Consider the following 15637-nt stretch of genomic DNA (forward strand, 5'->3'; position numbering starts at 1 on the left):
AACTTGGAGGTACAAGGTTTGAATCCTTTCTTGCCCTCCTTGTATATGTAAATATGTATATATATTTATATATTTATTTATCTAGTCGCCGGATACCATCGCCGGATACCGGTGCCGTCGCTAGATGCCGTCGGATGCCGTCGGTTACCGGTGCCGTCGCCGGATGCCGGCACCGTCGCCGGATGCGGTCGGATTGCCGTCGGATGCGGCCGGATCACCGGCTCCATCGCCGGTCCGGTTTTGGTTGGCCAAAACCCTTTATGAGTAGTTAGCCCACCTCCACTCTTAGTTCAAGTTACCTTGAACTCTCTATGCTCCACACATAGACACAAAGATAATATCTTTTGCTCCACCTTATATATGATGAGAGCTGTATTTGTCGTGCCTATGTGGGATATCTCACAATTTTCTCCTTTCCTTTTACAAACTTTATACCCTCATATCTTGACATTTAGTTGTCCGTTTCTCGTGTAATAAAGTGCATTCGAAACCTCCATCATTTTGTACTTAGATATTAAATCTATTTAAAATGTTATCTTCACAATTATTGTACTACGTGATTCATACTCGATTTCGTACGTTTTATGGGATTTTCACACTATTGCCGAAAATCTTCACGACAACGTCCATGTATTCATGGTGGAAGAACCTTATCCGTTCAATAGATGACATTTTTTGCCTATAGTTGTTGTCGTTGGTGTGGTCCCATGCCAAAAGGTTTGCCTCTTCAGTTGTGAGGCCCACATATATTTTGCATTCGGCATACTTGAAGAAGAAAGTCGTTGGATGCTCTCTAACAAGTTGCCTGCGTGCCTCAGCCGAATGTGATCCACCAATTACAAAGTAATTGTATTGATCATGCTTTCTCACGTCGAAGGCCTCAGTTGTGGAACATTCTTCGGGATCTACCATCACAATGAAAGGGACAATTGTAGCATGCGGATTTATTTTCATTTTTTTCTTGAGATTCTGAACATGCATCCAGTGTGGCTCTTTGATCTCAAGTGGTCTTCGTCCTGTTTTTTCATCTACAAGGGGCCGATGGATGTGTGTTATAGGAAAATTAAACACTTGCGCTTTTCTCACCAGTTTATGCTGCATTAACTCTCTATGTATCTTATTCTGTTCGGATGACAACACACCAGATGCCAGCTTAGGACCTGGCGTCCCTCTAGTGTCCTCATCTTCTGTTGAGCTTGATGAGTCGGAGTCCGACATTTTAGTGGTCTTCTTTTTTGCTGGTCTTGATTGCACTTTAGATGCCCTTTTTGGGGCCTTCACTAGGGAGGGAAAGGGCTCCCTTAGAGTTACATGGCCTTGTATATAAGGCCTCAAGGTGACAATAAGGTTTTGTGAGCTTTGTAAATCTTTTTTAAAAGACTCTGGACCACAAGATTCCTTTACTAGTCGATCTTCAGAAAGGTACGCTTTACGTACCCCCTTTGAGTACTCTATCATTATAAGAATGTTGGTTGAATCTAAATCTTCATAGTCAAATTGTAGAATACGGCCAAACATAAATGCGATGTCATTTTCAAGCTGACTGTCGCCCTTCTTCTTTGATGTATACAACACGACTTTTTTCTTGGAGTTGACGTACTGCATACACCATTCCTTGTCCGTTAGATCACGGTCAGGAAGGGCCTCACCACCAGAAGCAGCTAACATTTTCTTTTGGCTAACATCATCAGATGGTTGAGATTTTGTCTCCTTGTTGAAGAGAAACTTTTTTCCTCTCTTCATGTTTTGAGGAACTATTTGTTTCTGGGTCTCAATTGGAGAGCCTTGAATCCGGAGCTTTATTTTCTTCACAGGTCGGTCCGACAAGTTCTCAAATGACCTATTTAAGAAAGGACATGCGAAAATATAAGTTAGGTGGTTGCCTAGATTAAGTTGCATATTAAAATATACATAAGTAGACCAAGACAAAAACTAGCAGGTGATTTGTGCTAAAATCTAAATATCAATCATACTTTTTGTGAACATAATAGAGCTTTATTGTGAATTTAAATCTAGTAAGGGCTATTCAACTTCGAATATTATATATCTTAATAATTATACAAGGATATGTCTCATATTGGAGGGTAGGTATGGCTTATATTGATTCCATATCCCATATTGTTGAGAATTTTAATACGATAGACTTGAATTTGGTATCATAAAGGTAATTCATGGGTTATTTTCTATTATTTAAAGCTATTATAGGTCATAAAACCTTTTTAAGTAAGGTCGCTAAATGTTACAAAATGTAGCAAATGTCACTTAAAAAGTCTGAATTGGACATAAAATTGGTATCTTTTCACACATATACCAATTTGTTCCCCCAAAGACACAATATTCCTATTTAAAGTTTGTGTTTTATACAGTAACTCGATACGGCGTATTTAAACAGGAACTTGATACGGCGTATCGAGTTTTTGTATAAAACACATACTTTACACAAGAACTCGATACGGCATATCGAGTTCCTGTATGTAATACAAAATTTAAACACACCAGATATGGTGTATCGAGTTCCTGTATATAACACAAACTAATAACAGGAACTTGATACGCCGTATCGGGTTCCTGTATAAAACACAAACTTTATGTCACGGATCATAAACTCAAGAGACAACCAAGAAGATAACCAAATGGACAAGAAAGAAGATAGTACTAAAAGAAAGACTCCATAACTGGTGTTGTTCACCTTGAATTCCTTCAAGGTGAACTCCTCTATTTATACTACATGGCATGCATACTTGTTGCACGCATGTGAATCTACAATAGAGCATGTAGGTATGCATGCATGTGCCAAGTGTAAATACTACAAGGGAGCAACTATGCACATGATGCTAGCAAAATAATAAGGACCAATTACATACATAACTAGTACTAGATATCTTGGTTAACTCATAATAGTAGATTATAACATGGTCATGTCAAGAGTTCGAATCTTGACATTATCCCCCCTCTTACGCCGCCTTCCCAAATCGGCCGCTGGTTTGTGGGGATATCGGTGATGAAAATCTTGGACGACCTCTGGGGCATTTTGTAAATTTGCCGATGGTTCCCATGTGGCCTCAGACATGGGGTAACCCCTCCATAGGACGAGGTATTGCAAGTGTCGACGGTGCCAACGCGAGTCAAGGATTTGGTCGACCTCGTATTCCTCCCCTGTCGTCAATTGCACAGGTGGTGGTGGTGGGGCTTGACGTCCTGGGAGTTGTGAAGCATAATGGGGTTCGAGGAGGGAGACATGAAAAACATCGTGAATCCGGAAGTGGGATGGAAGGGCGAGCCGGAAGGCGACGGGATTGATGCACTCGATGATACGGAATGGTCCCAACTTCTTGCAATCAAGTTTCGCACATGGACGAGTAGTAGAGATGTGTCGACGTAACAACCAGACCATGTCTCCAACGACAAAGTGTGGAGTGGAAGATCGATGGCGATCAGCCTGCTTCTTGTATCGTTCATTAGCAAGACTAAGCTCCAAGGATAAATCATGATGTACTTCTTCCAAAATGCGGGCACGATCCTCCGCCGAAGGGTTCACGGAAGTGGTAGGAAGGGAAATGTTGAAGCGAGGATGTAAACCATAGGTGGCAAAGAAGGGAGTGACGCTAGTCGATGCATGGAGAGAATTATTGTAGGCGAATTCCGCGAGCGAAAGTAAGTTGACCCAATCATCTTGTTGGTAACTAACCGAGCACCGAAGATACTGCTCAAGGATTTGGTTGACACACTCCGTTTGCCCGTCAGTTTGGGGGTGATAAGCAGAGGACAACTTGACAGAGATGCCTAAAGTTTGTAGCAGGCGCTGCAAGAAGTGAGAGACAAACTGGGGTCCGCGATCCGAGATGACATCATCGGGGAGTCCATGCAAGCGTACTACATTGTTGAGTAGGAGATGCACCATTCCTTCTCCGCAAATGGTTTTGGAGCATGGAGTGAAGTGAGCCATCTTCGTAAACCGATCGACAACGACCAACACCGAGTCATAGCTATTGACCAAGGGTAGATCAGTTATCAGGTCCATAGAGATAGAGGCCCAAGGACGACGAGGACATGGAAGCGGCTGTAGTAAGCCGTATGGCCGATGATGAATGGCTTTGGAGCGAGCACAAACCTCACAACTCTTTATGTATTCTTTGACCAGCTTCCATGGTTGTGGCCACCAATACCCCCGAGAGATTAGCTCGAGGGTTTTCGCGACCCCGAAATGACCTGCAAGTGGGTCATCGTGGCATTCCCGCAACACCCGGGTGCGACATGGGCCCTTTGGGACGTATAAGAGATGATCTCGGAACAACAAACCCTCTTGTATGGTGAAGGTGTCAAGATCCTTCCTTTTGGTCGCCTTGGAGGGGTTTTGCAGACTGTCTCGAATCTCGTTGGCGAACGCATCGGTCTTGGATGCATCAGTGATTTGTTGGAGTAAAGAATCATCCTGCAACATACAAGTGGCAAACAGATGCAATTGGTCGGGTTTCAACAAATGTCTAGATTGTTGAGCATAAACAGCATCCCCAGGGCGGAGTGCAAGGTCAGCTCGGCGAGAAAGGGCATCAACCTTCCCATGTTGGCCACCAGGTCGAAATACGATCTCAAAATCGTAGTCGGCGAGAAATGTAGACCAACGGGCCTGCCTTCGATTCAAAGTACGAGTGGTGGAAAAATAAACTAAATTTTTATGATCAGTCATTACCTGGACACGATGTTGTGCGCCGGCCAAGTAGGGTCGCCATTCTTCAAAGGCAGCAATGATAGCAGCAAGCTCCTTGTCGTAAATGGGATAATTGATTTCGGATGCCGTAAATTTTCGGGAATAGTAAGCCACTGGGTGCATTAGGTTGTTGTCGTCTGCTTGGGATAAGATGGCGCCAATGGCAAAGTCAGAGGCATCGGTTTCGACTTGGAAGGGTTTTGTGGGGTCGGCATGTAGCAGCACCGGGGCAGTGATGAATGCGTGTTTGAGTGAGTCGAACGCATTTTGTGCCTCCGAGGTTCATAAAAATGGAGTGCCTTTATGGGTGAGAGCGATAAGAGGTTGTGCTAGGGTGGAAAACCCCTTGATGAAGCGACGGTAAAAATTCGCTAAGCCGAGGAAGGATTGCACATCTTTAAGTCGCCTTGGAGTCGCCCACGCCTGAATGGCAGAGACCTTCTTCATATCCATGGTGATGCCAGTGGGCGAAATGATGTAGCCCAGAAATTCGATCGAGGTACGGTCGAACTCGCATTTCTCGCCTTTGGCATAAAGGCCATGCTCGCGAAGTTTGGCCAGAACTAATCGGACTTGGCGAGTGTGCTCCTCCATGTTTGGCGAGAAAATGAGAATATCATCGAGGTAAATGACAACAAAAAGATCAAGATATTCCTGGAAAATATCGTTCATCATATGTTGAAAAACTGCGGGAGCGTTAGTAAGACCAAAAGGCATTACCTTGTACTCGAAATGCCCATACCGTGTTCGAAATGCGGTTTTCCATTCATCCCCCGGCTTGATGCGTACTAGATTGTACGCGCCACACAGATCAACTTTGGAGAAGACACGCGCAACTCGGAGCCGATCAAGGAGTTCGGGGATCAGAGGTAGCGGATAGCGGTTGCGCACAGTGAGTTTGTTGAGACCTCGGTAGTCGACGCATAAGCATAGAGAGCCGTCCTTCTTCTTCACAAATAAAATGGGGGGCCCGGTTGGTGACTTAGAAGGTTGAATAAAGCCTTTCTCGAGGTTCTCATCAAGATACACACGAAGGGCCTTCAACTCTGGTGCAGACAACGCATATAGAGGACCAAAGGGTGGACACACACCTTCTTGAAGATCAATCAGACAGTCGTAGAGCCGGTGTTCAGGCAACCGATCAGCATTACATTTTTCAAATACGTCGGAGAAGTGTTGGTATTTTTCGGGAATAACATGGAGTGTGTTAGAAATGGCGCCACAAACAAACCCATCCTGGACGGATGATGGGGTAGTCAATTCGGAGTCGACCGTCTCCGAAGGATAGGAAACTGAATTTCCCTTCATACTTTTGCATGAGCATCTTGGCTTGCTAAATGTGATCGAGCGGTTGCACCAATCCACTATTGGATTGTGCGCCTCCAACCACGTTAGTCCTAAGACGATCGGATGTCGAGGAGATGCGATGAGGTAAAAGGTGAACAAACTGTCACGGATCATAAACTCAAGAGACAACCAAGAAGATAACCAAATGGACAAGAAAGAAGATAGTACTAAAGGAAAGACTCCATAACTGGTGTTGTTCACCTTGAATTCCTTCAAGGTGAACTCCTCTATTTATACTACATGGCATGCATACTTGTTGCACGCATGTGAATCTACAATAGAGCATGTAGGTATGCATGCATGTGCCAAGTGTAAATACTACAAGGGAGCAACTATGCACATGATGCTAGCAAAATAATAAGGACCAATTACATACATAACTAGTACTAGATATCTTGGTTAACTCATAATAGTAGATTATAACATGGTCATGTCAAGAGTTCGAATCTTGACACTTTAAACAGGAACTCGATATGGCATATCGAGTTCCTGTATATAACACAAACTAATAACAAGAACTCGATACGCAATATCGAGTTCTTGAGTGCTAAAACATATTTACAAAAATGTCCATATTGCCAGGCGCTTACCTGGATTCTTGGCACTCAATTTTCTTCGAAGACATGATTCTTGTTGTCGATGCTTACGGGGAGATGACGATTTGGTGTTGTGTGCTATGGGCTATTTGTGCTCTGTGTGCTCTGTTCTGCACGTGAGTGATTGCGAAATGAGGTCTTCCTATTTATAGGGATTGACCACTGTGGTTAAAGTAACCACAATTACTTTAACCAGGGTTGGTAAGCTTAAGGTTAGTTAGTTAGACCTAAGAAAGAGTTTCTTTGACCTTAGGACACTTTTTTCTTAGACCTTAGTACACTTTATTTAGTACATAATCTTGAATGTACCAATCATGACTCTCTAATGGATTTGAATTAAATGATGCTTATGAATAAATCAATGATTAAATACTCAAACTGACATATTAATGATTATTTTATACTCAAACAAACATACAATGCCTTTGAAGGTCATAAAGAAAACAATGATAGAGGTTCATGAATGAACCAATGATTGAATACTCAAAGCAACATTTTTATGACTCTCTAATGTTTTGTATTAAAGATGTGACCATGAATGAACCAATGATTGAAAAGGCTTATATTTAAAATGGTGGGCATGAATGAACCAATGATTGAGAAGTTCTATATTAAATATGGGTGCCATTAATTAACCAATGATTTTAACTTTAAACCAACATTTATATGGCTTGGTAATGATTGTAATTATATTATACTTCATGGCTAAAGTAAATTTAATTTAAATTATATATTATAGGATTACTAAGGTATAAAATATAATTGATTCAACTTTATACTGACTAGTTTAAGTAATTATTAATATGTTGAATAAAATTATTATATTAAAAATAATATCTTTATTTATTGTATTAATATAATATTAAATAATATAGACATTATATTGAGGGAGCTTCTGTTTGGAGAGGAGTTTATGTTTAGAGAGGAACTTAGCCCAAGCATATAACTTGAAGAGCTCTGTGTGGACCTTAAGCCATGAGTGAAGACTCACCGTTCTCGATTGAAGAATATTGTTTGTCATCAGACTCTTCGTTTTCTACCGAAGAGTATTGTCTGTCGACAAACTCACCATTTTCTATCGAAGAATATTGTCTGTCGACAGACTCACCCATTTCTATCGAAGAGTATTGTCTCAGCTCATCTTCACCTACAACACATGTGAATAATGACACATGTGAAGAGTTCTCTATTGAAGAATACAATATTAATAAAGATACAGAGAATGAAGGTAGTGCTAATGAAACATCAAATATCATGGGTGATGGTCACAACAAAGAATTGGATTGTAACAAGGTTACCCCAACTTCTATGCAGGAAGAGAAATCTGGAAGCCCTATGCATATTAGAAGAATCCCATGTAGAATTCGTCTTGCCAGATTTAACTTGGTGACATCAAATAAGCAGATTGGATTTGATGTCAACAAAATATGTTGTGCCCATGGTTGTATGTCTATGATTGGAAAATCAAAGTTGCGAGAATTAAGGCGATACTATTTTTCGATGACTAGTGATGAGCAAGACACTTACCTCGGATCACATATACAAATAGTGTCTGACAAATGTATGGGGATCAAATTATCATTCGAGTATTATATCTTCCATGCGCAACAGATATGTAGAGTTGCATTCAAAATTGCATTATGTGTTAGTAACATGCGGCTACATCGAGTACAACAACGTCTACTTAGCGGGGATCAGATGCTCAATTGTAAAGAGGTTCCACGTATGAAATGTGCAATTGGAAGACATGCTATTGGTTGGATGAAAAGTTACTTTCAGTTAAATTGTGAAGTAATGCCCACTATAGGTAGGATGCACCTCTCTGATAATTACACACGTCGGGAAGTTTATAATGTCTATCGATCAGATATGGTGGGCTCACGTAATAAATCTATCACATATAGCCAATTCACAAGATTATGGAGAGCTCGGTTTTCAAATGTTATCATTCCACGTAAAGTACGCATGGGGTATTGCTCCATTTGTGCAAATCTTAAAAGTTTGGCTAAAGGTGCAAAGACATCAATGGAAAAGGATATGACTAAGAAGTTACTACAGGAGCATCGTGAGGCACAATCGTTAGAATGAAAGAAGGCGATGCATCATAGAGAGAAGTGTTTGAAGAGGCCCGAACAATACATGTGCTTAATGATAGATGGCATGGACCAGAAGAAGACATGCTTGCCGCATATGCGGAGGCTCCCCAAAGACATCAATGATGAGTGCCTTGTTCAAATGCACTTGGTGGGATGCTTGGCTTATAATAGGTCTGTTGGATCTCACGTCTTCATTACATACCCCAATGTTCACAATGACCCTAACCTAACAATTATAGTGATTCACCGAGTTTTGATGTCTTGGGGCCAACTGTTCCCCCCTGTTCTATACATTCAATTGGAGAATACTATTAGAGAGAACAAAAATTTAGTTGTGTTTGGCTATCTAAGTATGTTAGAAAAGTGAAAGTCAATTTTCTTTTGGTTGGCCACACACATGATCATATAGATCAGATGTTTAACACATTCTCTAGACAGTTGTCTCGGCATGATGCTTTCACATTACCAAAACTATTTGATGTCATTTGTGATGCATATACACCACGCCCAAAAGTGATAGACTTGAAGGAGGTATATGACTTTAAGAGATATATATTAGATGGGGGTGTTGGGAATGTTAAAGTGCTCGCCCAATTAAACAATATAAGCTTCAATCACATTTTTATGATAAAGAAAAATGAAATAAGTGGTTCTACGCATTTGTATGCTAAACAATATTCATCTTCTACAACATGGGAACCTTAAGGTGGTTGCCAGTTATTACTTTGTATGCCGAGTACAATTGTCCATGGAGCAAAACAAATGCCAATTGAGAAGAAAGGATAATTGCATAGTGACTTGGTGAAAACAATTCAGAACAAAAACAATTATGGCTCCAAGCGTTAGAAGTAAAAAGAAAGCATATTGAGGCCACAAAGAAATATGCTGCACAACAAGACACGTCATGGTGGGATGTATGTTTTAGTGATCAGAAAGGAATTATAGACAATTGTGTATTTGGTGATAATTGGAATTTAGAAACGCCATTCACATGGTCACTACAACATGATTGTGTAAATAAAACTCTGGAGCAACCAACAAATGCGATTAATGACATTTTGGTCCATCCACAACAAAGCAGCCGAAGCTAGATGGCAAGGCAATTTGCAAGAGCTCGCGGCGGGGATGTTGATTGCAACACCGGCTGATGAGAACTCACATGGCCACCAATTTTGGGTTGGTAAAATTCTAGAAGTGCTAATGCATGAAATAGAAAACACAATCAAGTCTATAAATGTTCATTGGTACAACACTAGAAGTGCAAATGCTTTTATGGGTAAGTATACATTGGAGATGATTGAATGCCCAACGACAAGGGGAGGTAGGAAGAGGAAGCGAAACATTCGTAACAACTCGACCCTTGATATCTCTGATGTGGATATCATCGTGTACGACTTCACGCTTACAAAAGCCGGATGATTAAGGAAGTCAACAATAGATATAATTTACCAGGTCTACAAGGTGGCTCGAGTCGAAGGCAAACGAGATCTGCTACATATAATCTAGAGTCAAACCATTTGGTTTATGACGAAGATAATGCACTGATTGGTACATCCAAGGATGACGAGGAGGAATCGTCATTGTATATTAGTTATAGTAGTGATTCTCTGTAAAGGAGTGATCATGAATGTATTTTTGGCTATTAAGTCTAACTACATTCCGCTTGTAACAAATCAAGTAATATAAAAGCATGTGTTTTGAATTCTTATGATTTCTAAAAAATCGTTTCTTATAAAATAACATTGGTTGTAAAGTTTGTGATATAAATTGAGAATGTAACTTTTTGAAATTCCTCTTTTTTTATTTATTTCTAAATCACGAAAATAATGGTTTTTTAACCTTTTTCATAGTATATTTGAACATGTATGAAACTGGTATCAATGTGTTTTGTAAAATCATTGAAAAAGTACTAAAATCAACCAAAATATTCCTTATCCTTCCATTTATGCGCGATCCTTCCACTTGTGAACGCGAACATGTTTGAATCAAATGTTGATTCCAACATGGCTAGAGCCGGGGTCATCAAATTGGGATGATTGCGCGATATCAAGCTCGACTGCGAAGCAATTGTGACCAAGAAAGGAGGTAGAATTGATGAAGGTGCCATTGGAGAGGCCAAGGTACCGAGCAACACTGTTGTGTGGGAATGCCTTGTCTTCTGCAATGAGGAAGACTATGCCTTCTCCACTTTGATCGGATTGGGTGATGATCCGGAAAGAGAAGGATGTGTTAAAAGAAAAAATGATGCCCGCCATAGGGCCCAAGAATTCAATCGATTCTTTGGAGATGATATGCCCCCCGCTTATATTGTGATTGTGGGTTTCACTAGGGTCTGGAATGAGTCACAAGGTATTTGCATTACCTAGGGTTGCCCTAGTTCTGTGATATTGGTGCTCCCCGCTAGGCACAATGGAGATGTCGAATGTAGAGTTGTGGAGAGGATTTTAGACATGGCCATGATCATACGTGGTGATAATCCCATAAAGACTAGCAATATGAGCCCAAGGTGCACGACCTGCACTTTTATTGGTCTTAGTGACCTTGCTCTCTCCACGCGTAGGGGTTGAGATGTGACAATGGCTATCTTTGATTTAGAATTAGAATTAGAATTTTTATCGCCCATAAAGAGGCCAGTTTTGACCTACGGGACCAAAGTATACATGTGTTCTTGATACATGTCTATGAGTGAATAAGGCATACACATATGAGCTCAACCTTCTAGGTGGTGTCATAAGTATAGCACTTAAGTTATGACTCCCTCTTAATATGTCATCATATGTTGAACGAATTACACTATATGTCGAGCATGTGAAAAGCAAGTGATATTCATCTCTACCATACCTTCATTGCATACTTTACATGCCGTCAAATTCATTAAAATTTCATACCATGATGCAACTTCAATACCTAACTTGTGGGATTGAGTGCGAAGTAGTGTGAGGGCTCTACGAGAATTGTAACTACTCATATTGGTGATGAGATAAGGTTGGATATGATCAATAAGCATTCTTGCCTTATATTGAGAGCAACATTTAGGGTTGACATTTGCAATGTAGTATTCTAGCTTTGTCCTCTTATCATTTTCCCATTTCATTCTTAATGATTCCCCCAACCTTTGCTCAATCATCACATAATGCATAACATTGCCCGAAAGCTATAAAAGATCATCCACACCCCATCTTCTAAACCATTTTCTTATGTCAACAACCCAACTAGATGAGAGAATTTTACTCTTATGATTCTTTTGTAACTTACATTCAATATTCCAAGCAAGATGTGGTAATCGATGATTTGGCATATTCTTGACTTTTGTAATGTATCTATGTACTCTTTGGAGTGCAATTATCTCAATGGGCCGAACGCCTGTTTCCAAGAGCATAACCTAGTAAGAGGTAGTGCATTTAACTCCTAATTGCTTCCTTAAAAACATCTTTTGAATTTTCTCTCCATGCATTAAGAGAGATGGTGTCACCCCATACTTCTAATCCATAAAGCAGTACTTGAGTTAGCATGGTATTGAACAACATTAGTTTTACTTCCCATTTGTAAGTATCACTTTCGTTGCATTGGTTCTCCAAAAGGTAATACAATTTCCAACTGACTTGAAGCCTAGAATCAAAGCATGCACTCCATTTATTTGTGGCAAATACATCAATACCAAGATATTTAAAGCTTTGAAAAATTTGTATATGTTCACCTCTATATGTGAGCATACGGTAATGATGGGGTTGGATGGTTTGCACTACCATCATTTTTGTTTTGTCCACATTCACTGCTAGTCCACTATAATGCCAAAAGTCTTCTAATACCCCAAGTAAATGTTGCATAATATCAACATCATGTGATAAGAGTGCAACATCATTTACATATAAAAGCAATAAGATAACATGTTGCATCAATTTGGGGCATTCAATCCTTGCAACCTTATTCAATCAGAAAAGAGGGACAACTATAGGGGACAACAAAAGTGGAGAGGGAGGGATCTCTAGGACTCAAATGTGGCCAACTCCAAATTGGTGAGTCCAAGTCTTAGTTTAGATACGTCACTCATTGACTTCTTCTTGTTTAAACCAGATCAAAGATTAATAATTTTAGTTATAATCATAATATATTGACTTGGGCTTCTCCTTCATGCTTGATTAATTTAGTGAGATTCTAATGAGATTTAAATTAAGCTTCTCATGCACTTGTCCAACTTCTCAAGAATTCGGAACCTTTGTATTCTCCCACCACATCAAACCAACTTAAACCAAGCTAATGAGTGCCATCACTTAGACCAAACCATAAAATTTGACATATTTTATCCCTATTTTATTGCCAATAATACATATGTGAACACTACTTCTTAGCATAAAAAATTGTAAAATGACATCACAATTGGCAATAAACTAAACCAATCAAGGATTTACCAAATTTCCAAGCTGACGTTGGTCTAAAAATATCACTATATTAAAAAAAGTAAGACTCATCTCGAACCATTACACCATCATTTAGACTTTTTCCCGATATATATGTGATCCATAGTTCTAAGCTCATTAAAACTTCTCACCATAAGATATTGCATTGATATCACAATTTGCAATAAAAGAAATCAATTAAAGAATCAAAATTTACAGGGAGACCAAACCCCACCCATGTGGGGATTAGTAGTCAAGACTCAGAAGACTCAAGAATTGATTGGGTTTGATTGTGTGTATTATGTATGAAATACTTGGATAGAGTAGGCCACAATGCCATCTTCTTCTGCAACCTAATCACATACATAACATAAGAAAGACTCAAGTAGATTACTCTTCTCAACATCCTAAAGAGTATAGATCCTCTAAAATCATTGCGGCCGCATACAATGAAATTCAAGCTTGGCAATCTGGTCTGGTTCATGTTGCAAATCGGCTGGATTCTGCAAAGTGCGCCGCATTCGGATCTCGTCGGCATTCGCTTTCTCGGATCATTGTTGTCGTTGTCGGAACATGGTGTGGCCATGGCCAAGCCTCAGTACTTCTCCTTCAATCCAAGTTCGGAGGACTTCTTCGACATCTCCAGTCTGCCCAGCGGTGAGGGATAAGCTGGAGCTACGGCAACCCTGGACATTGAGAAGAATACCCTGTGGCTCATCCCAGACCCTGACACAAGAACTAATCTCAATCGAAGCGCCACTCGTGTAGTTTACAAACAACCCATACGATTTCTCGACCATACAGGTGCCATTGTCTCTTTTGACACATCCTTCTCCTTCCAGATAATCACCCAAAGCAATCTGAGTGGAGAAGGCATGGCCTTCTTCATTGCACAAGACAACGCATTCCCACACAACAGTGCCGGTGGATACCTCGGCCTCTCCAATGACACCTTCATCAATTCTACTACCTCCTTTCCTGGTCACGATTTCTTTGCAGTCGAGTTCGATATCGCACAATCTCCCCAATTCAACGACCCGAGCTCTAGCCACATCGGAATCGACGTCAATAGCTTGCAATCTATCAACACCACCAATACCTCCGGCGACAACAACAATCCACTCTCTTTGCATCGAAATTCCTGGTTTCAAACCTCGATTCGGTTCGATGGCTCCACAAACATGGTCAAAGTTTGGCTGATGAACTATGCGAACAGGACTGACTATGCTGAATCTCTCATATTGCAAGCTTCCATCGATCCTAGTGTGTTTAATCACACATCCCTGTGGGTGGGCATCATGGCGACAAGCGGATCCACTGTGCATGCCAACGATACCAAGCCATCTGGCTATGCCATCTATTCATGGTACTTCTCGACCTTGGAAACGTCCAGTTCTCTCAACCTAGGGTTCATATTGGGCATCTCTTTTTCACTGCTTTTCATAATCATCATCATCATTGGATTCATCATTGCCTACCGGAATGGCTGTGGAGCATTATGCTGCATCATGAGGCAGAAGAAATCTGAACTGTATGCCGCACATGAGGCGGCGAGTGTGGACATCCAACAATTTAGCTACAATGTGTTGAAGAGAGCCACCAACAATTTCAGTCACAAAATGCTGCTTGGGGAAGGTGGATTCAGCCAAGTCTACAAGGGTATGTTGCCCAATGATGAACATTTGACATCCCCGCAGCCAGCGGCCATCAAGAAGCTCAAAGAGGATGTGAAAGAAGGCGGGGAAGCATCTTTCGCATCGGAGGTGAGGATCATAAGCAGCATTCGGCATCGCAATTTGTTGCGGATGAGAGGCTGGTGCTACGAGAAAGGGAAGGCATTGTTAGTATATGAGTATCCCGACAATGGTAGCCTCGAGAAGCTACTTTACACAAAGGATAAGATCAACGGAGAGACTGTAGATCTTACAAGCGACCGGAGATGGAAGATACTGGTGGGCGTGGCGACCACATTGGAATATGTAGGTTAATGATGAATGATTGAATGGATGATGAATTTTTTTATGATGAATGAAGAAGACAGTGATAGTGACGAATTTTTTACGATAAATTATAGAGGAAAGAAATGGTAAATGAAAATATCTTAAGGAAACAATAAGCGAGGGCTCAGACTAGTTTCAAGAATTCTTAACTACAACATATGATGTTCAAAGATTATTTGTGTGTGTTTTCCTCTCCAAAGAAAGAAGAGCCTGGTTATTTGGACATCTAATATCTTAGGAAATAAAAAATATGAGCTTACGAGTAGTTCTTTAAAAAAAACATGTACTAGAATCTTAGTGTCGAAGGTTGTTTTCACCTACATATGACTATGACAAAGGAAATGCCACTTTCAATAAGAAAAAGGATACTTGATATATGACCCCTTTACCAACAACATCCATTATAAATTTGGTTTCCATATTGGGGTGACTACAAATTAGATGGATCTAATTTTGCGTAGTAGGTTCTGTCCTCATAGTTCATCAACCAAAC

The 15637-nt window shown here is 40.5% G+C and overlaps 1 protein-coding gene across 1 annotated transcript; it reads left to right on the plus strand.

Moving 5' to 3' along the window:
* The first annotated feature begins 13446 nt into the window (after positions 1–13446).
* LOC147851989 (L-type lectin-domain containing receptor kinase IX.1-like) lies at positions 13447–15132 on the plus strand. Its single transcript, XM_087334398.1, has one exon. The coding sequence runs from the start codon at positions 14020–14022 to the stop codon at positions 15130–15132; it is 1113 nt and encodes a 370-aa protein (XP_087190524.1). The 5' UTR covers positions 13447–14019.
* The last annotated feature ends 505 nt before the right edge of the window (positions 15133–15637 follow it).

Source organism: Azolla caroliniana, unplaced genomic scaffold (genome assembly GCF_043228905.1).
Source record: "Azolla caroliniana isolate FFs.n. ecotype wild unplaced genomic scaffold, voAzoCaro1.0.p SCAF_18, whole genome shotgun sequence".
Classification (NCBI taxonomy): Eukaryota; Viridiplantae; Streptophyta; class Polypodiopsida; order Salviniales; family Salviniaceae; genus Azolla; species Azolla caroliniana.